Source organism: Anguilla rostrata, chromosome 12, assembly GCF_018555375.3.
Source record: "Anguilla rostrata isolate EN2019 chromosome 12, ASM1855537v3, whole genome shotgun sequence".
NCBI lineage: Eukaryota > Metazoa > Chordata > Actinopteri > Anguilliformes > Anguillidae > Anguilla > Anguilla rostrata.
Genome location: NC_057944.1, coordinates 30,949,647 through 30,971,816, shown reverse-complemented (window position 1 = coordinate 30,971,816; position 22,170 = coordinate 30,949,647). Strand labels below are relative to the sequence as shown.

General features: G+C 44.0%; 1 protein-coding gene across 1 annotated transcript in view; it reads right to left on the bottom strand.

Moving 5' to 3' along the window:
* The window catches only part of LOC135235715 (uncharacterized), a 133,864-nt gene that overhangs the window by 94,267 nt on the left and 17,427 nt on the right, over positions 1-22,170 (bottom strand). The window contains exons 17-55 of the mRNA XM_064301501.1: positions 21,048-21,246; positions 20,688-20,801; positions 20,537-20,587; positions 20,298-20,386; positions 19,604-19,808; positions 19,198-19,311; positions 18,968-19,009; positions 18,491-18,579; positions 17,885-18,089; positions 17,558-17,671; positions 17,274-17,315; positions 16,195-16,283; positions 14,774-14,975; positions 14,479-14,592; positions 14,293-14,337; positions 13,841-13,929; positions 12,274-12,475; positions 11,779-11,892; positions 11,479-11,526; positions 10,887-10,975; positions 10,500-10,701; positions 10,134-10,247; positions 9,940-9,990; positions 8,873-8,961; positions 7,571-7,772; positions 7,053-7,169; positions 6,459-6,547; positions 5,342-5,546; positions 4,619-4,732; positions 4,387-4,434; positions 4,171-4,259; positions 3,763-3,958; positions 3,471-3,584; positions 3,229-3,300; positions 2,209-2,297; positions 1,304-1,508; positions 956-1,069; positions 679-726; positions 468-515 (exon numbers count right to left, since the gene is read on the bottom strand). Of these exons, the coding sequence (XP_064157571.1) occupies positions 468-515; positions 679-726; positions 956-1,069; positions 1,304-1,508; positions 2,209-2,297; positions 3,229-3,300; positions 3,471-3,584; positions 3,763-3,958; positions 4,171-4,259; positions 4,387-4,434; positions 4,619-4,732; positions 5,342-5,546; positions 6,459-6,547; positions 7,053-7,169; positions 7,571-7,772; positions 8,873-8,961; positions 9,940-9,990; positions 10,134-10,247; positions 10,500-10,701; positions 10,887-10,975; positions 11,479-11,526; positions 11,779-11,892; positions 12,274-12,475; positions 13,841-13,929; positions 14,293-14,337; positions 14,479-14,592; positions 14,774-14,975; positions 16,195-16,283; positions 17,274-17,315; positions 17,558-17,671; positions 17,885-18,089; positions 18,491-18,579; positions 18,968-19,009; positions 19,198-19,311; positions 19,604-19,808; positions 20,298-20,386; positions 20,537-20,587; positions 20,688-20,801; positions 21,048-21,246 (4,462 nt within the window). The remainder of the gene's footprint in view (positions 1-467; positions 516-678; positions 727-955; positions 1,070-1,303; positions 1,509-2,208; positions 2,298-3,228; positions 3,301-3,470; positions 3,585-3,762; positions 3,959-4,170; positions 4,260-4,386; positions 4,435-4,618; positions 4,733-5,341; positions 5,547-6,458; positions 6,548-7,052; positions 7,170-7,570; positions 7,773-8,872; positions 8,962-9,939; positions 9,991-10,133; positions 10,248-10,499; positions 10,702-10,886; positions 10,976-11,478; positions 11,527-11,778; positions 11,893-12,273; positions 12,476-13,840; positions 13,930-14,292; positions 14,338-14,478; positions 14,593-14,773; positions 14,976-16,194; positions 16,284-17,273; positions 17,316-17,557; positions 17,672-17,884; positions 18,090-18,490; positions 18,580-18,967; positions 19,010-19,197; positions 19,312-19,603; positions 19,809-20,297; positions 20,387-20,536; positions 20,588-20,687; positions 20,802-21,047; positions 21,247-22,170) is intronic.

The window sequence follows — 22,170 nt, the reverse complement described above, 5'->3', positions numbered from 1 at the left end:
ATGACAAAAAAAAATACTTAACAGAAACCATGGGGGGGGGGGGGGGGGAGGGCAACACTTGGAATTGGATATTTTAAGATCCGTTTTGGGCCACATGTGTGGAAATAAATCTAATAGGAATCTGCTGTCTTCCTGTCTTCGAATGTGACCCATCCAACACGGATCACAATTTACAGGTCATTGCCATTCACACGTCATTCAAAATGCGATATTCTTATACTTTTTTCGCAATGAATTAAAATGTGTAGTCGAAATTATAACCAGCACCCTCACAGGGTCCAGGCTCACAAGGACCAGGATTGCGGTTCTGTTTATTGCAACAGAATGCAGATGGAGAGACGAGGGACGTGGGTAATGTAGTAGCACAGAGCATTTGAAAACTAGAACCATAGGGGGACTGAGGTGTGTGTGTGTGTGTGTGTGTGTGTGTGTCTGTGTCTGTTGGCCAGCCGACCCACATCACTCACCGTGTCTATTAGCCCTCCTGGACAAATCGGGACACCAGTCGGTATATCCTGAAGCACAAACTCAATTAGTGGTGTGTGCGTGTAAAAAACCGTGGGTGAGTGTGTGTGTGTGTGTGTAAAAACCGTGGGATTGAGGGTGAGAGAGTGTGTGTGTGTGTGTGTGTGTGTGTGTGTGTGTGTGTCTGTTGGCCAGCCGACCCACATCACTCACCGTGTCTATTAGCCCTCCTGGACAAATCGGGACACCAATCGGTATACCCTGAAGCACAAACTCAATTAGTGGTGTGTGTGTGTGTGTGGGGGGGGGGGGGTGAGAACAGAGAACAATTCATTTCCAAAACACAACTTCCTAAATGCAAGTACAAATGTTTTAATATTAAAATTAAAAAATTAAGGAGTGCTGTGGGGAACTCTTAAAAAAGGATCAGCTAAATACGTAAAAAAGAACATCAAAATTGAATGGCAGAAGGCACGCTGCTCCTCCTCACCTCGATGATATCGACAGTCTGCACAGAGACGTCCCCGCCGATCTCGATGGCAGTCACTTGCTCCACAGGTATGCGGTGGTTGAACAGGTGGAAGTTGGAATCGTTTATGGTCACCTGCATTGAGCCAGAGAGGGGAATAAACACAAAGTTAAAGTTAAAAAGGCGGCTCTACAAAAAGCATTAAAATGACTTTATACTCCAAATTATGTGCCAACTGAATATAGTGCCTTACTCCGTTAAAAATGATTTTATTAATCCGCAGTAAGGAGGAATGACGCAAGCACACACAAGACACAAATACAAACGCGCATACAGAGAGGCAGATGCACAGCCTCCTGCGGGTCTGACCTGATAGCCCTCTGATGTGATGAGGATGATCATCTCGAAGCCCGCCCCCTTGCTGAAGAGCATCTTGGTGACCCTCTCCTCCGTCTGCCAGCCTCCGTTCTGCATGGTGTTCATCACCACCACCTCACAGGGACAGAACCAGGGTCTGAAGTGGAAGGCTACGTCTCCGGTTTTCAGGTCCCCACACCGGAAGTTGATATGGAAGCTGCAGGGGGCAGAGCGAGGACGTTTATTATTTTTGATTTTACAGATTCGAGTCACCAGTTCATCCTCCTCAGTCCTTCAGTTCCTCTCTGCTTATTAACAGGAGTTTTGGGTGCTTTGTTACGGTACAGAATGCCCGCAGCCACAGGATTATGTCATCACATCCCCTTAACAGAGATTCAGAAGATCGAAGATATTGGAATGTTCTGGAGTCATCAGCAGGGTGACAAAACTTGAATTGTAAAGAATATAGAAACGAGCATCAAATTGATGGGGTTCCAACTTCAAAAACATACGAACAAATAGAATCACAGCAAGAGGTTACCTATATAGACTGATTCCAGCTTCACTTTCTCACATCTTGAAGTCAGAGTATGACATTAATTAAACATCAAGCATCACTTCAGCAGTGTTCAACTCAGGCCCTAGGAGGTTCTGCTTTTTTGCTCCCTACCCTCAGCGTCACTAAGCATGCAACACTGCACTAGCAACTGGAAAGCAAAGCTTCAAAAACTGAAAGATCGAGAGCTACAGTGAGCCGTCAGTCACCAGCTTATTTCAACCAATGAAACAATTTTGCTCCCCACATCACAACAAAATGACTGGGTGAAAATCAGGGAGTTACTCTGAGCATTTAACAGTTCCGCCCACTTTTTGATTTCACACAGACTCATTCATCATTCTGCAGGCCGGCAGCTAACCTTCTGATCTTCTGGGGAAGGGTTCCCTGGAAGTACACGGACATCCCCGGCTTCAGACTGCCAGAGACGGGCCGCAGATACGGGAGGTTCTGCAAAGCACAAACACCGGGATGAACACAGAGCAGTTTGTCTGCTGTTCGTAACCCTGGCGGCTGAAGAGCTACAGGGTCTGCTGGGTTTCACTGTCAATCAGCACATCAATAAATGAAAGCAGTTATATATAAAGCTAACTCTCCTGAATTGGTTTATTGGGTTTGACAATTACATTTTTATTGTAATTGAGGTATTTTTCCCCACTCTAAGTGCCCAGAACTACCTTAAGTTGGCCAAGAGACACACATACAGTTGGGGGCATGAGGGGGCAGGAGAATACATGTATGACACAGACAATTACAAATGAAAATGTAATTTGATTAGCATTGCGGTAAGTACAAGTATTTTGGTCCATTACATTTCTTATCCCTAACCCTTCCCTTCCATATCACCACTTGCTTTCTCCGTATCATTTAACCAAGACTACCATGCTTTGGCAGAGAGCTGTGAGGTTGCCTCTCAAGTCATGTCATCATCTCTAGTGTTATACCTGAATTTACATCATCCTTCCACACCAGGGCGGTTCCATCTTTCCATTCAGAAGTGATGCACTTTTTAGCAGCAGTCATGGCCAAAATAAAGCAACTGGCTAAGAAGATGGAATTTTAAGTGTTGTAGTCCCCAAGTATGGCTATCAAATGGGATGGAGTGAAGTCCACACTGAGGCCATCTTCAAGTATATCTTCCAGAGTTAATTTCAGAGACAATTTCAAGACAAAAACAGAATGCAGCAACCTTGTGACTCACAAGGACCACAGCTGCAAATCTGCTGGTCTATTGCAATAGAATGCAGATGGAGGCATGTAGGTAATGTAGTAGCAGTCAGTGTGGAAAACACAGAGGGACTGTGATATGTGCAGGTGAATACATGTCTGTGTGCATGTGTGTGTGTGTGTGTGTGTGTGTGTGAGAGGCCAGAAAACTTACACCAACAAGCGGCTCACCCACAGTTGGCTCAGGACATACAGTTGGCACTTCTGGACAGAACGGCACTTCTTCCTGAAACACAAACACAGTTAGGCGTGGGCCGGGGAACATACAAGTCACATGCTCATACAATCACGTCAAGCGATGCCTAAATGCAAATACAAATACAAATGCTGTTATGGGCAAATGTCGAAAAGTACACAGCTGAACTAAAATTCGGAACGCACGCGGCTCCTCCTCACCTCTATAACTTCGACGCTGTACAGGGTCACCTCCTCTCCGATCTCCAGGCTGGTCACTTGCTCCAGTGGGATGCGGTGATTGAACAGATAGAACTTTTGACCGTTTACGATCACCTGCACAAACCAGAGGTCACATAATCAAACATGACTGTTCTTCAATCTGTCAATGGAATAGAACACCCAAATCCAGTAAATGAGATTTTCCCCTGCAGTAAAGAGACATTACATGCATGCACACAGTACACAGACATACAAAAAGATGTACAAATGTGTGCATGTACACACTTCTGACCTGGTAGCCTTGCGATTTTATAAGGATGAAGATCTCAAAGTCCTCCCCCTTACGGAGGGGCATCTCAGTGGGCCTCTCCTCATTCTCCCAGCTGCCGCCCCGGAAGGTGTTGAACACCACCACATCGGGATCGAACCGGGGGTTGAAGTGTAACGCTATGTCTTTTGTGTCCCCACACATCAAGTTGAAGCTGAACCTGATGGTAGTCAGAGACAAAGTTCGATTACAGATTCACAGAATTTTGCTCCCTATGGAAAAACAACATGATTAGTTGAAATTAAGGAGTCACTGAGATCATAAAATAGTTCCGCTCATTTTTAATTCCATGAAACATTATTCATTCTTCCACCACAAATTATGTCTTAGCACATCTTCTGCCGTGTTCTCTACGGCCAACAGTGGACTCACCTCGAAATGTTACTGGGAACCCTTCCCAGGAAGACAAGACCCGTCACCCACTTCAATCCATTAGGGAAAAGCCGCACATATGGTATTTTCTGCACAACACAAACACTGGGATTAATACAGAGCAGTTAGTCTGTCGCACTGGTTCCTAACACTGTTGCTGGAGAGCTGTAGGATCTGCTGGCATCAATCAACTAAAGCAGCTGATCACTCACTCACCATCTCTTCTAGCCCACTTGGAACTGGCCCAATGGCACCAGGTTCTCCCTGAAACACAAAAACAAAAACAAAAAAAAAAGGGTTTTTTTTAGACATGATTATCCAATCATGTCTAACAATGCCAAAACGCAAATGTTTAAGTGTAAAAGAGTGCTGCGGATAAAAGAATCAGCAAAATGGAAAAAAGTTAACTGCTAAATTTAACTGTACGATGCACGTTGCTTCTGCTCACCTCAAAGATGTTGATATCATGTATGGAGACGTCCTGATGAATTTCCAGGGATTTCACTTGTTCCACGGGTATGCGGTGCTTGAACAAGTAGAAGGGCTGACCGTTTACTTCCACCTGCAGGAATCGGAGAGGGCAACAGGGAGTCAGAAAGGCTGCTATTCAAAAAGTGCTCTTTTATCCTGCCGAGCGTGCAGTCTGTCATTGGAATACAATGCCCTGATCCATAAAATGTGATTTTTCTCCTCTGCAGTAAAGACACATCACGTGTATGCCCCCCCCCACCCCCACCCCCAATTTGTTTCCTCCTCCCACTGAGGAGGAAACAAATTAAAATGCATAAATAGACACTTGCAGCATTCTGTTAAAGACTAAAAAGGCTTACAATTAAATTTACGACGCAACAACGACTTGCCGTCTTTTGTTACCAATCACTGGCCTAATTACTGTGAAGCAGTGCATGTGATCCCTATAGCATACATGTGCGGTTAGAATCATTTTGAGTAAACTAAGGGGAGAAACGTTTCAATTTTAATGTAAGCAGTAACTTAATATTGCTAACACAGGACAAAACACCAACTCGAAAACAATTTCTGGGGGAGACACTAGTATGCACACAATACACACACATATACAAATAAAAACAGACACATGCACAGTGCACACGAACACAACTGAATGCATGCACGCACGCACACACACACACACACTTCCTCTCCCTCTGACCTGGTATCCCTCAAGGGTGACAGTGATGACTATCTCAAAGCTGCCCCCCTTAGTGAAGGGCATCCGATACACCCTCTCCTCCTCTTCCCAGCTGCCGCTGCGGGCGGAGTTGAACACCACCACCTCGGAGGGCTTGAATCGTGGGTTGAAGTGGAAGGCATTGTCAGGGCCGTCAGCGTCCCCAAACAGCAGGTTGACGCTGAACCTGCAGAAAGATTACTTTGAGTCACCGGAAAAGATACTCAAGTCTCACAACACTCCTTCAATCCCCTCAAGGCTGAGGTTGGGAACAGAGGAGGAGCTCTCTGTGGTCTATTACAGTACAGAACCGATCTGTTGCAAAAATGTTCTATTTATTATCAGGCTGGTTACAGTTTTATTGTTGAAATAAGCTATGCCAAGCAGACCTTAACAAAAAAAAATATATATATATATATATATGTATGTATATATTAGACTTCTGATAGGCCTATTGTTTTTCATTGAAATAAAAACCCAGTCAGAAATTTTGATCTCTTTTGGAATTGTGTTAATAAATCTTTAAGACTGGGTTTACCCCTAACCGATGTCTGCGCCTGCAACGAAGGATGATTTATAAAATAAAATTTAAAAAAAAAAAATAAAAAAATAAAAAAAAACCTATTTTGCAGCTGTGGATTTCACCAGATGTGTGTATGCGTACATATTAGACCTGCACTCTTCAAAGAATTGTGAACCTGGAATACACTACGGCAAAGCTTAATCAAGCGAGACCCTCCACTGTGCAGGCATGGATAGAGCTGTGTTCTGACATCTCAAACTTTATTTTAAAATAGCTTATTTTAATTGTTTACTATATACGTTTTTTTTGTTCAGAGTATATATCAGTATAGATCACATTTTAATCTCTAACTATTCTCATTAGAGAACAAACAACCTTGTGATTCCCTGGGACACTGTGCAAAATTACCAGGAACTGAAAATTGCCCATATTTGGGGAAAAATGTCCAATCGCTCAGTGCATGTAATAGCTCCGACTAATTTTGCTTCTACAAAGACTCATTCATTCTTCAAGCACCAAATGGCATTTCAGGCCCGTTCCCTCCAGTACCCTCCATGGCCAGATGGGGCTCCTCACCTGTCGGCCTGATGCGGGACAGTTCCCTGTAAGGTTATAGACATTCCTGGCTTCAAACCGCCAGAGATGGGGCGTATGTATGGTGTGTTCTGTGGGGGGTGGGGGGGGGGGGGAGAAAACAGAGGGATTCAAACCAAGCAGTTTGGACCTGGAGAGCAGTAGAGTCTGGTTACACACCACAGCACCCTCACAAAATCCAGCAAGCTCAGAGGCAAAGGATGAATCATTACAGCAACAAACCAGTCATTTCAGAGCACCGATTATTGATCTGAGAGCATGGATAATAAACCTCTGGGAACAAATCAAGTAATTAGCGGGCATGGAATATAAATTTGAAGACAAATTAGTAATGGGAGAGCATGGATGAATTGATCCGAGGGAAGGATTTACCAAAATTTTCTCCCCTGACCCCCAGGGGGGCTACGTAGAACTCTACTGTACAGTAGTTTCACACTGGAGCAAAAAGTCCTGCAAAAAGCAACCGCCCACGATATCCAACAATAACTGGTGATCCACCCCAGCCCAGCCCAGCCCCTCCCTGACGAAAGAAAGAACGCGTGTTTGTGGCGGGAGGCCCGAGCGGTTCACACAAACCGTGCGGACGATGCGGACGGCCTGAATGGACACGCCCCCGCCGATCTCCAGGGCTCTCACTCGCTCCACCGGGATGCGGTGCTTGAACAGGTAGAAGAGGACGCCATTTACGATCACCTGCAGGAGCCAGAGAGGAAGGCAGGGGAGTGTAAGAGAGGCTGAAATTCTAAATTTCGATTGATATTATATTTATCATCATCATCATCATCATCATCAATCGTTAAAATTAATATTGAGCCCGACTGCCGCACGTGACATTTTCCTCCGCAGAAAGAAAGCGTTGCATATATGCACATAAAATATTTGCATACAAAAACAAACACACACACACACACACACACACTCACACGTGCATACAGATGCACACAAACGCGAGTGCATGCACACGAACACATTCTGTCCATCTGGCCTGGTAAGCTAAAGAGTTGATAACGACCAGCTCAAAGTTCAGCTACAAAATATACACACACACGTGCACACACACAAGCACGCACAAACGCAGACCCTATGCTCCTGACCTGGAAGCCCTCTGAGGTGACAGCGATGATCGTCTCAAAGCCCTCTCCCTTGGTGAAGGGCATCTTAGCGACCCTCTCCTCGTTCTTCCATCCATGGCGGAAATTGTTGAACACCACCACGTCGCTAGCTCCGAACCGGGGGTTGAAGTGTAAGGCAATGTCAGAGCATCTCAACTGCCCACACCGCAAGTTGATGTGGAACCTGTGGGTTGATGAGGAGAACGTGGTGTCACCCTCTGACTCACGCAAAAAGGCAATCTACAGAGCTGGTTTAAAAAATTTCGTTCATTAAATGTGAAAATCCGCCAATCCCCGACGGCACATTGTGGACAAGCTTCATCTTTCCTAGCAGTTTCAACCTATCACAGATGCAAAATGTTGAAAATCATGGACCGTTTACGTTCACCTGCAACTGTGAGAGCTTGCAGTTTTAGGATAAAACAATTATCACAATAAGTCAGCGAATATCTACTTAGTTCGTTGACTCGCTAACAATAAACAAATGTAGGGGAGTTGGGTTGAGGGCTACTGGTATCTTTTTTCATGTTACTTCTGCAAACACCCATTTTACCTTACATGCAATTATGTCAAACCTGAAGTGTGGTTGTTTACCATCACATCAGGCATAATTAACAAGAAAAAGATGAAAAGAAAGGTAGTACACTACACTGTGGCTATTATTGCATTCAATAATTATCATTGTGATATGTGCCGCTATGGATGGGCAATGTAACCGTTTGCTCTCATAAGGGGCATGTAACTTTGGGCCAAGAGCAGCAAGAGGCCTGCTACACAGCCCTTACACAGTGAGACACTTAATTTCCTCAACAAAACTGTAAAGACGGCCCCATTCGGTGTGCAAGAGATGTGTTCAAACTTTTTCCCCCGAAGAATGACAATAAGAGCCCCCTCCCTGACAATGTTGCCACTCAAAGAAGATGAGGGCCTGAGAAGGTATAAAACTCACAGGGGAACTGCACTCATTGTATGAACCATGGCAAGTTGTCTAATGGGGCCATGAATCCTCCAAAGAGCCACAGAGAAGTCCCATTGGCTCAGACAGGGAGTTTACAAGAGATTTACTCAGTTCGAAAGAGTTGGCTGATCAAAACATTTGCAAACACCAAATGATTCGCAAAAACAAAAAAATGATTTAGTGGAATTGGGGAGACACTGAGAACATGTAACAGAAAATAAAGCAGTGCCATTTTTCATTCCATGAAGCCTCATTTATCCTTGTCCACTAAATAGTGACTCAGCCCCAACCCCGTCGGTGCCCAACATGGTCGGCAGGCTCCTCACCTTTTGATATTACGGTGAACCGTTCCTTGGAAGAACAGAGCCGTGCCCACCTTCAAACCCCTGGTGATGGGCCCCACGAACGGGATGCTCTATGGAACACAAACATTGGGATTAATACAGTGCAGTTGTCTGTTGCAGTGGTTCATAACCCTGGTGATGGAGATATTTATGGTCTGCTGGGTTTCACTGTTAATCAGAAATCAACAGATCAATCAAATAATGCATACCATCAGTTAAATCACCTCACTTGGTTTGTGTCTAATGGGGTGAAAAACCAGCACAACTAGGATCAAGAACTGGGTCAAATCCATATTGCATGTATTTTAAAAACTGTTAAATACAGTATTCACAAAGTATGTGTCAAATTGTTTTGAAATAGTGTATTTAATATATAGAAATTTACTTCAAATAAATGTCAGTTCTTAAAGAAAAACATTTTAAAGTACACTTAAACAAGTGAGTCCACTTAGACAAAAATGTTCTGTTTCACTTCATGTGCGCCCTCCTGTACACTTTGTTTCTTAATCTACATAACTTTTGTACATCCTGAATCTGGTGATTTATTTTTCACAGAAATTCTTTGAAGGTTCCTTAAAATACCAGCAGAACTACAAAACCTTACCCCCCCCCCCCCAATGGTGTATAATTTGGTACACAAATACACTTCAAGACAAGAGGTTTCAGGTTAATGAGTTCCATTTTACAACAGTAATCATCATATTACATTTTTGCACTGTGAAAATTGTATTTGAGATTTTAAAAAACTATTTGAAAAAGTATTGGAATGTATTTTAGATACTCAAATACAATGCATTTGATCTTTTCCACATAGTATTTGAAGTTTTTCCCCAAATAGAAGTATTATTTTATTTGAAGATATTCAAAACACAGAGTAGCATTTCAAATAAAAATAACAAGATATTGATGTAATTGACCCAGGTCTGCTTACAGCTCAAAAGGAGTTGCAAATCCATTGATCTATTCTAACAGAATGCATGAAAGATGGGGTATGCTTGTGTGTGTGTGTGTCTGTGTGTGTGTCTGTCGAGCGAGAGGTCAACACTCACATTAACCACCAGCTCTTCCAAACCCAGATCCCGCACACCCCGCTGTACACCCTGAAACACAAACTCAGTTAAGGGAGGGCAAGGGGGACACAAAACAACGCGTATCCCAATGCAATCTGGACTAGAAATGCCTAAATGCAAGCGCAATAACTTAAATGCCATTAAAAAGTGCAGGATTCACGGCTCCTCCTTACCCCGATGATGTTGACGGTCTGCACAAACACCTTCCCTCCAATCTCCAGAACGGTCACGCGATCTACCGGCATGCGGTGCTTGAAAGTGTAGTACAAGCGACCGTTCACGTTCACCTGCGAGAACCAGAGACGGTCGAGACTCAAAAAGGGCTCCTTTTCAAAATTTCTGTTGAAATTATTTCTTCCTGGTAAAGTATGCAATCTGTCCATTGAGTCTCATGCCCCACGTCCAGTAACTGAGATTATAACTCATCTTCGATGAGGAGACGGTGATTTACGCACACAAGAGGCATAAATGAAAATACAAAAGCACAGACATACACACGAGGTACAAAAGCACACAAACACGCTTCCTGAGCTTCTGACCTGGTAGCCCTGTGAGGTGATCTGGATGACCATCTCAAAGCCCTCTCCCTTAGTGAAGGGCATCTTACGGACCCTCTCCTCCTGTTTCCATCCCTGACGGAAGTTGTTGCACACCACCACCTCACCAGGACAGAACCGGGGGTTGAAGTGGAAGGCTATGTCAGAGCATGTCATATCCCCACACTTAAAGTTGATGTGGAACCTACAGGGGGTGACGGAGAGCAAAGAAATTATTAGTGTCACTAGATAAGATACTCAGCTCTTACAATCCTGTGCAGTCATATCCTTTTTATGCAAAAAAGTTCCATAAAACCTCAATAATTTCTTCAACACTAAATGGGGTCTTACACCAATTCCAATTCTCTGCAGTACCCTTTATATCCTCACCTGTCAAGCCTTTGGGGAACAATTCCCTGGATGTACACAGACATCCCCACCTTCAAACCACTGGAGATTGGCCGCATGTATGGAGTATTCTGCAGAACAGAAATGCTGATATTTATACAAAGCAGTTTGTTGCAGTGGTTCATAACCCTGCTGCTGGAGAGATGTAGGGTCTGCTGGGTGTTACTGTCAATCACATTTTAATAGATTAATCCTTTAAAGCAGCTGATCACACGGTTAACTAACTTCACCTGGTTTACTGGGTCTAAAGGGCTCGACAAATTTAAAGGCATACCCAAAGACCAGTGCATGTGGCAGTGCTCAAGGATCAGGCGTGTGAATTTGGTCAGTTGCAATACAATTCAGATGGCGGTGAGAAATTTACTGTGTGCATGTATGTGTGTGTGTGTGCGCGTGTTGTGACAACTGACTTTTATTTTCATAAAATGGTAGATATTGTGTTTGGATACATTGATAATAGAGAGTTGTCACTGCATGCATGCATTTGCTGTGTGTATGTGGTGTGCATTTGTGAGTTAGTGTGTGAGTTGTGCGTGCATGTGTGGTGTGTGAGTTGAGAGGCCATCAGACTCACCTGAACAATCTCCCTTACACCTGGGCATATCGCAATGCCTCCTTCTCCCTGTAACACAAACTCAATGAATGAACACAAAACAATGCACGTCCTAGTGCAATCACATCGATCAATGCCTCAACGTAAAGAAAATAGCTTAAATGCAAATACACACGTCTAAATACAAGTTAAAAAATGATGCTTAAATTAAAAAAAAAAAAAAAGTGGCTTCGGAAGATGCTGCTCAATGAGATCTGCTCAATGCCTGTAAATAAGAGCCCAATTTTGCGTAGAACGGCAGAAGGCACACTGCATCCTCACCCCGAAGATGTTGACGAGGTGCAGGGAGACGTCCCCAACAATGCGCACCGCCTGAACTCTCCGGACTGGCATGCGGTGCCTGAACAAGTAGAAGATCTGATCGTTGACCTTCACCTGCAGGAGCCAGAGAGGAAGGCAAGGAGTTTAAAAAGACCACAAATCAGAATCCCCTGAAAATTCTGTTATTTCCTCTTTTAAAACTTTAAACCTGTCAGTTGACTAATTTTCCCTTTAGGACTGTCAACATTGGCTGAAAATGATGATTTTTTAGAATGTTCCTTCTACAAAAAATTACATGCGTTCAAAAATATTCAAATGTGTTACATTTTCAAATGCTGAATTACATAAACATGAATGGAGTCAAGTGTGGGGGAAAAAAACAAAAACATTAACAAGAACATACAAGATGCCGTTTAAGATCTACATACGCACACATAGCGGGGAATAAAACGCGCAGGCGCAGGCGCGCACACACAGAGTTATTGTCTTTCTGACCTGGTAGCCGCCAGAGGTGACAATGATGAAGACCTCAAAGTCCTGTCCCTTACTGAGGGGCATCTCAGTGGGCCTCTCCTCATTTTCCCAGCCGCCGTTCCGGAAGGTGTTGAACACCACCAAATTGGAATCGAACCGGGGATTGAAGTGTAAGGCATTGTCAGAGCCATCCTTCTCCCCGCAGTCCAGATTGATGCTGAACCTGCAGGGGGCAAGAGAGGGCAAGGAGGATTTTAACACAGACTCCAGAGTCGACGGATAAGACGCACAGCGCCCAAACCACATTTTCAACTCACGGCAAAAAGAAAAAAGCAATAAGATTCCATTAAAAGTCTATGGATAACAGCAACACACAGCGTACACAAATCACCTGTACACTTGTCACTCAGAAAGACTAATAAGTAGCCAACTTTTCAACATTGCAACTGATCAGAAAGGACGACACTGCAAATTATTTTTTTTTTAAAATCTGTATAAGCTTACACCCACCCAATTCTTTATGATAACAAGATGTTTGACTACAGAGACAAGCAACATCTTCACCCTCTGATCCATGGCACAGAGTTAATAATATTTTGCCTTTGGTTTGGGTATACAAAGACAGATTTGCTGCCAAACCACAAATCCTAGGACAAGAGGATATCACTGGATATCAACAAAATAATGCATAGCTAAACCATGTTTGCTGAATTCTTATTAGCTCATAAGGCAGACATTTCAAATTTGACAAATTATTCAAATTAAATTGGCAATCGGTAAGCTACTGGCATCGCATCAAAATGGGTTACATTGTCCCTTTGTCACTAATAGGTGAAAAAGCGATTCTGTCCCGAGTTGATAATGTGAATTGGGCATTACAATCCTCCTCAGTCTTTCAGTCCTCTACAGGCGGTCCTGGTTGGTAACAGGACTCTCCACCGCTTCAGACTGCTGCTACAGTACTATTCTTCATTGCAGCCCAAAATGAACTTTTTAGAAGATTAATGAAATTGGAATGTTTTGTTTCATCGGTAGGGATACAGAACTTGTAACGTTCAGAAGACAGAGATAGTTATCTGGTTGATTGACAGAATGTGTGGTTTCGTCCTCGAAACATAGAAGCAAACAGCATGACAGAAAGAGTTTTTTTTTTTTTTTTTTTTTTTTTTTTTAAATCAATAGAGTCTCACTCAATAGTGACTATGACATAAGAATGCATCAAATGAAATGCCAAAAACAGGGAGCTTAACATTGTTCCTATGAGGGCTGGAGTCCTGCTCTACATATTATATATGTTCACTGAAAAATGTATTAATATCATTGCCATTATCCTAAAAATGTAGTGAGCCTTCACAAGTTACATAAGTAGAGCTATAGTCAGCTTTAATACACTGACCTGTCTCAACCAGAGAAAGGATTTTACTGTCCACAGAACAAAATAATTGGGTGAACTTAAGGACTCACGGAATGCAAATAATGACTCCACCCACTTAGGGATGCAAAAGGCCTCATTCATTCTTCCACCATTAAATAGTGCTGTGGCCCATTGTTCTGAATTACCCGCCATGGTCAGAAGGGGGCGCCTCACCTGTTGCTATCACTGGGAATCGTTCCCTTGACTTGCACAGTCATCCCTCCCCTCAACCCGCCAGTGATGGGCCTCACACAGGGGACGTCCTGTGGAACATAAAGCATGGGATTAATATACAGTAATTGGCAGTGGTTCATTAACCTGTTGCTGGAGAGATGTGAGGTCTGCAGGGTTTAGCGGCTAATAATTCAAATCCATAAAAGCAGTTGATCAAACACGCACCTAATTTACTGGGTGAGTTTTTATTTTGCGATTTTTAAGACAAAAGCAAAAAGCAGCACACCCTGCAGCTCCCAAGGACCAGGTTTTGATGGCCTTTAGCCACACAGTGCAGATTGAGAGATGCAGTACAGTAACACAGCGATGTAGTCAGAGAGAGAGAGAGAGAGGGAGGGAGGGAGGAAAGAATGCTGTTGTGTGCAGTTAGAGGTCAGCGTATCTGCACTTACCAATACTTCTTTTAGATCTGGTTGTGCCGGGATTTCCTCCTCTCCCTGAAACGCAAACCAATTTAAGGGAAGGTGGGGAACAAAAAGCAAGGCAAAATCTCACAATCTAATTTTGCCACTCAAAATTGAAATGCCTAAAAGCAAACGGCAAAATTTAGGTGTAGAAGGCACGCTGCTCTTCCTCACCTTGATGATGGTGAAGGTCTGAACAGTGACGTCGCCAGCAATCTCAAGAGCTCTTACTTTGTCAATGGGAATGCGGTGCCTGAACAAGTAGAACTCAAGACCATTTACGAGCACCTATAGAAACAGAGGAAAACAGGTAGGGAATTGTTTTTTTTTAAAAAGGCTGATGTTCAAAATTCTCTAAAATTTATTACAGTAAATTAGATTAAATTTCCCTACAGTAAGAAGGGATTACTTGTATGCACATGCAAATCCACATATGCACATACACGCACGCACACACTGTCCTTCTGACCTGGTAGCCGATTGGGGTGACAGCGATGACCAGCTCAAAGCTCGCCCCCTTACGGAAGGGCATCGTATGGACCCTCTCCTCTCGTTTCCATCCGTGCTGGAAGCTGTTGAACACCACCATCTCATGGTGTCTGAACCGGGGGTTGAAGTGTAAGGCTATGTCAGAGCATTTCATCTGCCCACATTGCAGGTTGATGTGGAACCTGCGGGAGGCGACAGAGAGCAAAGAAGATTTAACACAGATTTCAGTGCCTCACCAGATAAGACATTCAACTCTTACAATCCTCCTTAAATACTTCTTAACTACAGAAGGTTCAGGCTGACAACAGGAATTTCTTGTACTGCAGTAAATACAGAATGTTCATTACCACTTTTTCATCTTGTCGCTTAGTTCTGTGTTCTGTGCTTTGTAGATGATACACAGAACAACTATGCCAATGACGAAGTTTCTAAGTGCCACCATTGTCACGTAGATCGTCCCTTTAACAAACACCCCTGCCCTGCAGTCTCATCTACAACTACACCCCCAAGGAATGCCACACTGAGCAATGACACCTATTCTGGGAATTCATAAAATATACTTTCAGGACTAAAAATTTGTATTCCGTCATAGCACCAAGATAAAAGCAACAATTGCCCAAAGGAATGCCAGTACAGCGGTAAAAAAACACTGCTCACTGAATATCGAAATTCTACTATCAATATCGGCGGCTAAATGTGAAATAAACATACAGATTTACCATTGGTTTTACACAAAGATGTCCCTTTCAAGATTCAGTCTGAGAAATAATCAGTGTGACAAATAAACACAAATAAAAAGCGGTGGTATGCATTTACAACGGCCATGCGTAAAATCCCACTTGTTATTGAGACTGGCGTAACTCCTCTCATTACACACGACAGAGCACAGAAAAACACACACAGCGTGTAACAATGTTTTAAAATCATTTTTCGATGTGATATCAATGTTTCATCTTAAACCGTGATAATTGGCAAATTGATATGCTTTAATGGCCAAAAGGTATTTTATTATTTTTTGGATAGGTTTTTAGGCTCATTAATATCTTAGACCCTTATAGTGATGAAACTATAGTAATTTCCACTTGAAAAGGATGCAAAAGTCAGTTTCAAAAGTCATAACAATTGATTAGTAGTGAAATATGATTAGGTTTTGATTTATAGCAATGCACAATTTAGATATTTTGGATAGATTTGGAGACACTAACAGACACCAGGGAAAACGGCTTACTTCTTGCTTCATACTTTATTAGTTCCATTAGTCTCCCAGTACATGGGACAGAAATATTAATGGTGCGCTACTCTGGCCTTTGCAATGACACAATCAGAGGCTTCTCCCATAAATTCATGCGCCCCCATTACATCATATTCTCAGTCTAAGAACATCCAGCAGCAGCTTCTCACCTGTTGATCCGATCGAGAACTGTCCCCTGGAAGAACAGTGACATCCCCGGCCTCAAACCACCAGAGATGGGCCCCACATATGGGATTTTCTGTACAACACAAACACTGGGATTAATACAGAGTGCTTTGTCTGTTGCAGTGGTTCATGACCCTGGTGCTGGAGAGCTGTGGGGTCTGCTGGGCTTCACCATCAGTCAGCACTTCAAGCTGATGACAGTTAACCCACCTCACTTGGTTTTATCGTGTCTAAAAACATTGATTTTCAAAAAGACAAAGTCAAAAACAAAAATGCGGGTGCGGCGGGGGGGTGGGTGGGTGGTTGGGGCTCTAGTAGAAGGGCTCTCAGTAGTGGCTGCCTTAGCCATCATAGGTTATACATTGGTGGCCATGGATTGTATAGTAGCAGGATGGAGCTTCTATCCAAGTGTTTATTCCAGGTTTTTGGCACATATACTCAGTGTGCTGATAAGCTGTTTAGTGCCTAATCACATCTTCCCCGTTCCTTTTTCCCTGGGGCTCCTGCCTCCCTCGCCATGAGTTTACAGTCTGCTCCTGCCCGTTTCCTCGCCTGGAGTTCATCGGATCGCTCCTGCCCAGTCCCTCGCTGCTCAGTCACGTACAGCTGCAGCCCTGCTCCTGCCCTGCTTCATGTCCATGCCTTGATGCAGCCTGAAGCACCAGATGCATCACCCTGCCCCTCTGAACAACGCTATACTGAACTATACAATTTGGACTTCCACTACACCAGTTAGCTTATTACCTCAGCCGTAACCTGCTCAACCCATTTCATTTGCTGTGATTGAAGGTTTCACTACTTCACACCATGCTGGCCTGTGGAGGATGGGCTTTCCTTCTATAGTCAGGTTCCTCCCGAGATTTTGGGAGTTTTTCTCTCCCCTCCATTTGAGGGTTTTTCTCCCCACTTGGAGTTTGCTTTATCTCATGTGCTTGCTATTTGGGAGTTCTGGGCTGGTTTTTTGTTTTAGCTTTGTCTGGCCAATGTAAAGCATCTTGGTGACAATTTTGTGTGTGTGCACACATGCGAGCACGTGTCTGTTTTAAGAGGCCAGCAGACTCACTGAAATCATGATCTCTCCAACACGTCCATCGCCTCGTCCTCCCTAAACAAAAGATTGAACGGAGAGTGAGGGAATAAAAAAAAAAAAAATAAATAAAAAAAATTGTTTTGTTTTTAAATGTGCAAATGCAGTACAATTACTTCTGAAAACACTCAAAATACAAATGCCAAAATGCAAACAAATGCTTGAATGTTAACATGTGAACTGCGTACGGCACTGCAAGAGTAAAGCCTAGAAGGACCATCCAGAATGCACTCGTAGAGTGCACGTGGCTCCGCCCTCACCTCGATGAAGTCGACGGTCTGCACAAAGACGTCCCCTTCAATCTCCACGGCGGTCACTCGCCCCACGGGCATGCGGTGCATGAACGTGTAGAAAACTTGACCGTTCACGATCACCTGCAGGAACCAGACAAAAGGGCTGCTGTTCAGAATGTCTCGGTTATTTGTTTCCTCCAAATAATTTAAATCGGCCAATTGAATGCTATGCTCTGTTCAAATGAATGAGATTATATTTCTCTGCAGTAAGGAGCCATTAGATGGACAATCATAACACACACAGGTAAATACGGAAACACAAACACAAACAAACACAGTTCCTGTCTTTCTGACCTGGTATCCCTCTGAGGTGATATTGATGAGCAGCTCAAAGTCCTCCCCCTTTTGGAAGGGCATCTCACGGACTCTTTCTTCCTTCTTCCACTGGCGGCGCACGAGGCTGTTGAACACCACCAACTCACAGGGACAGAACCGGGGGTTGAAGTGTAAGGCTATGTCAGAGCCTGGCGACTTCCCACACTTGAAGTTGATGTTGAACCTGCAGGGGGCGACAGAGAGCAAAGTAGTGTCATTACAGATCCCTGAGAGTAACCAGGTAAGAAAGTCCACTATATTAACCCTCCTCAGTGCTTCAGTCCTCTCTTACTGAGCTACAGTAGGTAATTTAAGAGGTACTTAAATTTTATACCAGGGACTCTGGAATCCTGCTATGTACTCCAACCACAGCACTTACACAGTGATATGTTTGAGTGAGGTTTCACAAATTGCGTAATAGGTGGGCCTATACTGAACTGTCGATCGCTGACTAGTTTTGACCAAAGAATGGATTTTCCTCCGCACAGCATAACTAAAATTACTGAATGAAATCAGGGAGTAATTGAAAGCATATGAAAGTACCACAAAGCCTCATTAATTTTTTGACCATGAATTATGGCTCACCGGGTGATCTGTTGAGGAACCGTTCCCTGGACGTACAAGGACATCCCTGACCTCAGACTGACGAAGATGGGTCGCACATATGGGGTGTTCTGTGCAACAAAAACACTGGGATTAATACAGAGCAGTTTGCCCGTTGCAGTGGTTCATAAGCCGGGTGCTGGAGAGATTCAGAGTTTTGCTGACAATCAGTACTGCCTTGACTGTGTTCACTCTGCTCACATGCTTTACCGGGTTGTAAAATGGTTGACAGCTCGGAGGCAAAAACAAAAAACCAGCGAACCCTGCAGCTGGCAAGGACCACGGTTGTGGATGCATTGGAGGATTGCAATGGAATGCAGATAGAAAGATGGAGAGGCGTGAGCAGCTTACTGGTGTGTGTGTGTGCGTGTGTGTGAGAGAGACAGAGAATATGCATGTGAATGCTTGTAGGATTTTGTGTGTGTTTTTGTGTGGTGAAATGCCAGCAGACAGACTTACCGCCAACTTTCCAGGCTGTTCCTGGAAGCCTCCTGGTCCTCCCTGAAACACAAACACAGTTAGGGGAGGGCTGGGGGAAGACCAAATAAATCATTAAAAAATGAATTGATAAAAAAAATGCAAAAATTTAATAATGCGTCGTGCGAAATACACCTGATTAGAGCATCTGCAAAATGGCAAAAATCAAATAGGCAAATATTTAGCATGGAATGCACGCTGCTCCTCCTCACCCCGATGATGTTGAGGGCCAGCAAGGAGACGTCCCCAGCCACCGACAGGGAACCCACTTTCTGCACCGGCATGCGGTGCTTGAACGTGTAGAAGTGCACGCCGTTTACGTTCACCTACAGGACACAAAGGAGGACAGGAAGACACCGAGGACGGCAATTCAAAGCTCTGGTCACTCAAATTCACTGCAAAAGTTTGTCTCTAAGCACTCAACCCGTCAACAGGATATCGTGCCATGGTACATAAATTTGATTGTGTTCCCTTGCGTTGAGGAGACATTCAATGTGAACAAACACACATGCAAATACAAACAAAAGAATACACAAGTACAATGCACGCATGTCATTTTTTTAAAAAGCACAAATTCACACGCACGCAATCAAAGAAAGCATTTCCTATCATTCTGACCTGGAAGCCCGCTGAGGTGATCACAATGACTATGTCATAGGTCTCCCCCTTAAGGAAGGGCATCTCAGTGGGCCTCTCCTCATTTTCCCAGCCGCCTTGTCGGAAGGTGTTGAACACCACCACCCCGTTGCCGGCGAACCGGGGGTTGAAGTGCATTGCTATGTCTCCGCCGTCCTTTTCCCCACACTGCAGGTTGATGTGGAACCTGCAGAGGGTGACAGAGCCAGGAAAATACATTAGATTCCTTAGAATCACCAGATTTAAAAAAAAAAAAAAACTAAGCACACAATTTTAATCACTTCCTCAATTCTCTCTACTTCTGAAGAATTGAGAATTGAGTGGAGATATGGACATATTCTGTGGACATTTCACATACAGGTGTGACTTACTGTATGTGTGAATGTTCTAGTAAAAAAAAAATCAACAATGTCATCAAGATCCTCAAATGCAATCAAACCCAAACCACAGGACTTCTTAATAGGCGAGGCTGCACTACAGATGGAGGATCGAGTCTGAATGATTTGCAAATTAGATGAAGGTATAGAAAGTTGTCAATCACTGAAATTCGGAGTCACTGACATATAATACTTTCACCCATCCTGGGTTCTAGGAAGCCTCATTTATTCATCAACCATGAATTTCTGTCTGCGAAATTCCATGCAGTACCCTCCGATGGCTGCTGGGGGCTCCTCACCTGTCGAGCTCATTGGGTATCACAACCTTGAAGTACAGAGACAGTCCCACCTTCAAACCGCCAGGGACGTGCCGGATGCAGGGGATGCTCTGCACAACACAGACACTGGGATTAATACAGAGCAGTTTGTCTGTTACAGTGGTTCATAACGCTGGTGCCGGAGAGCCGTGTGTGTGTGTGTGTGTGTGTGTGGGGTTGTGTGTGAGTGTGTACTGTTGGAGGCCAGCAGTCACACTAACCACTAGCTCTCCTCCAACTGGAACTTCTGGTATGCATCCTCCTGGTTCTCCCTGGAAAAATGTAATTCAGAGTGAGTTGGGAACACGAACTAATGCACCTCCTCACCCAATCATGTCTCCATTTGTTTAAATGCAAACTGCTGTGACTCACCCCGATGATTTGGGCGAAGTTAATGGTGACGTCTCCCGCAATCGCCAGGGCTTTCACGCGTTCCACCGGCATGCGGTGCCTGAACAAGTGCAGGTCTTGACCGTTTACTTTCACCTGCAGGAACAGGCAAAGTCAATCAAGGCTAAAATTCTATGTTCCCGCAGAATTTTTTTTTTTTTTTTTTTTTAAACGTGATTAAATGTGCTATTGAATATCCTTGCCATCACAGAGTACAAGGAGAGTATATTCCCCTGCAGTAGAAGTCTTTGCATATATGGACAAACTATGCACTTGTGCAAATACCAGCACACAAATTTATGTACAAAAACACAAAACACAAACACTTCCAGTCCTTCTGACCTGGTAGCCCTCTGATGTGATGATGAAGAGCAGCTCGAAGTTCTCTCCCTTACTGAAGGGCTGAGCGACCCTCTCCTCATTTTTCCATCCGTGCCGGAAGCTGTTGAACACCACCACCCCATCGCCGGCGAACCGGGGGTTGAAGTGCATGGCTATGTCAGAGCATCTCATCTCCCCACACTGCAGGTTGATGTGGAACCTGCGGGAGGCGACACAGAGTAAAGCTGGACTGTTTTGACTGCTGGACGGGAGACTGAACTTGTTAAAATTTTAAATTAGGTTTAAATGGTATGGATGCATCTTGTTGATCTACAGAAAGAATAAATAAATATAATAAATACTCAGGACAGCATCTGTTGCCTGCTACAGTAGACCTGGCCTTTTATTCACGTGAGTGAGGTTTCATTAATTGCATCCTAGTTTGAGTGAGCTGTCAATCACAAACTTGTTTCAACAAAAAAAGAAAAGATTTTGCTTCCCACAGCATAATAAAATGACTTGGAGAAATCAGGGAATGAAAATGAGCACATAATTTTGGTTCCATGAAGCCTTGTTCTCTCTCTCACTACTTGTGTCTCAGGCCCATTCCTGCCAGTACCCTCCATGGCCAGCAGGGGGCCCCCTCACCTGTTGATCTCACAGTGAACTGTTCCCCGGAAGAGCAGAGTCATCCCCACCCTCAAACCGCCAAAGATGGACCCCACATGTGGGATTCTCTGTGCAACACAAACACTGGGATTAATACAGAGCAATTTGACTGTCGCAGTGGTGCATAACCCTGGTGCTGGAGAGCTGTAGGGTCTGGGCATCACTGTCGATTAGCTGTCAGTTACAGTTTACTCACTTCTGATTTATTGGGTTTAAAAGGGTTGTTGATTTAAAAGATAGAAACAAAAAACAGCACACCTTGCAGCTCAAGGACCAGGGTTACAAATCCATTGGTCTGTAGCTATGCAGATTGTGAGATGGAGTGGTGATATAGAAGCACAGTCAGTGTGGGGAAACATGAAGGGACCGAGGGTGTGCGTGTGTGTGTGCACGCAGTGTGTGTACTCATGTGCCTGTACACGTGTGTGTTGCGAGGGACCAGCAGACTCACCTTAATCTGCAGCTCTCTTACACC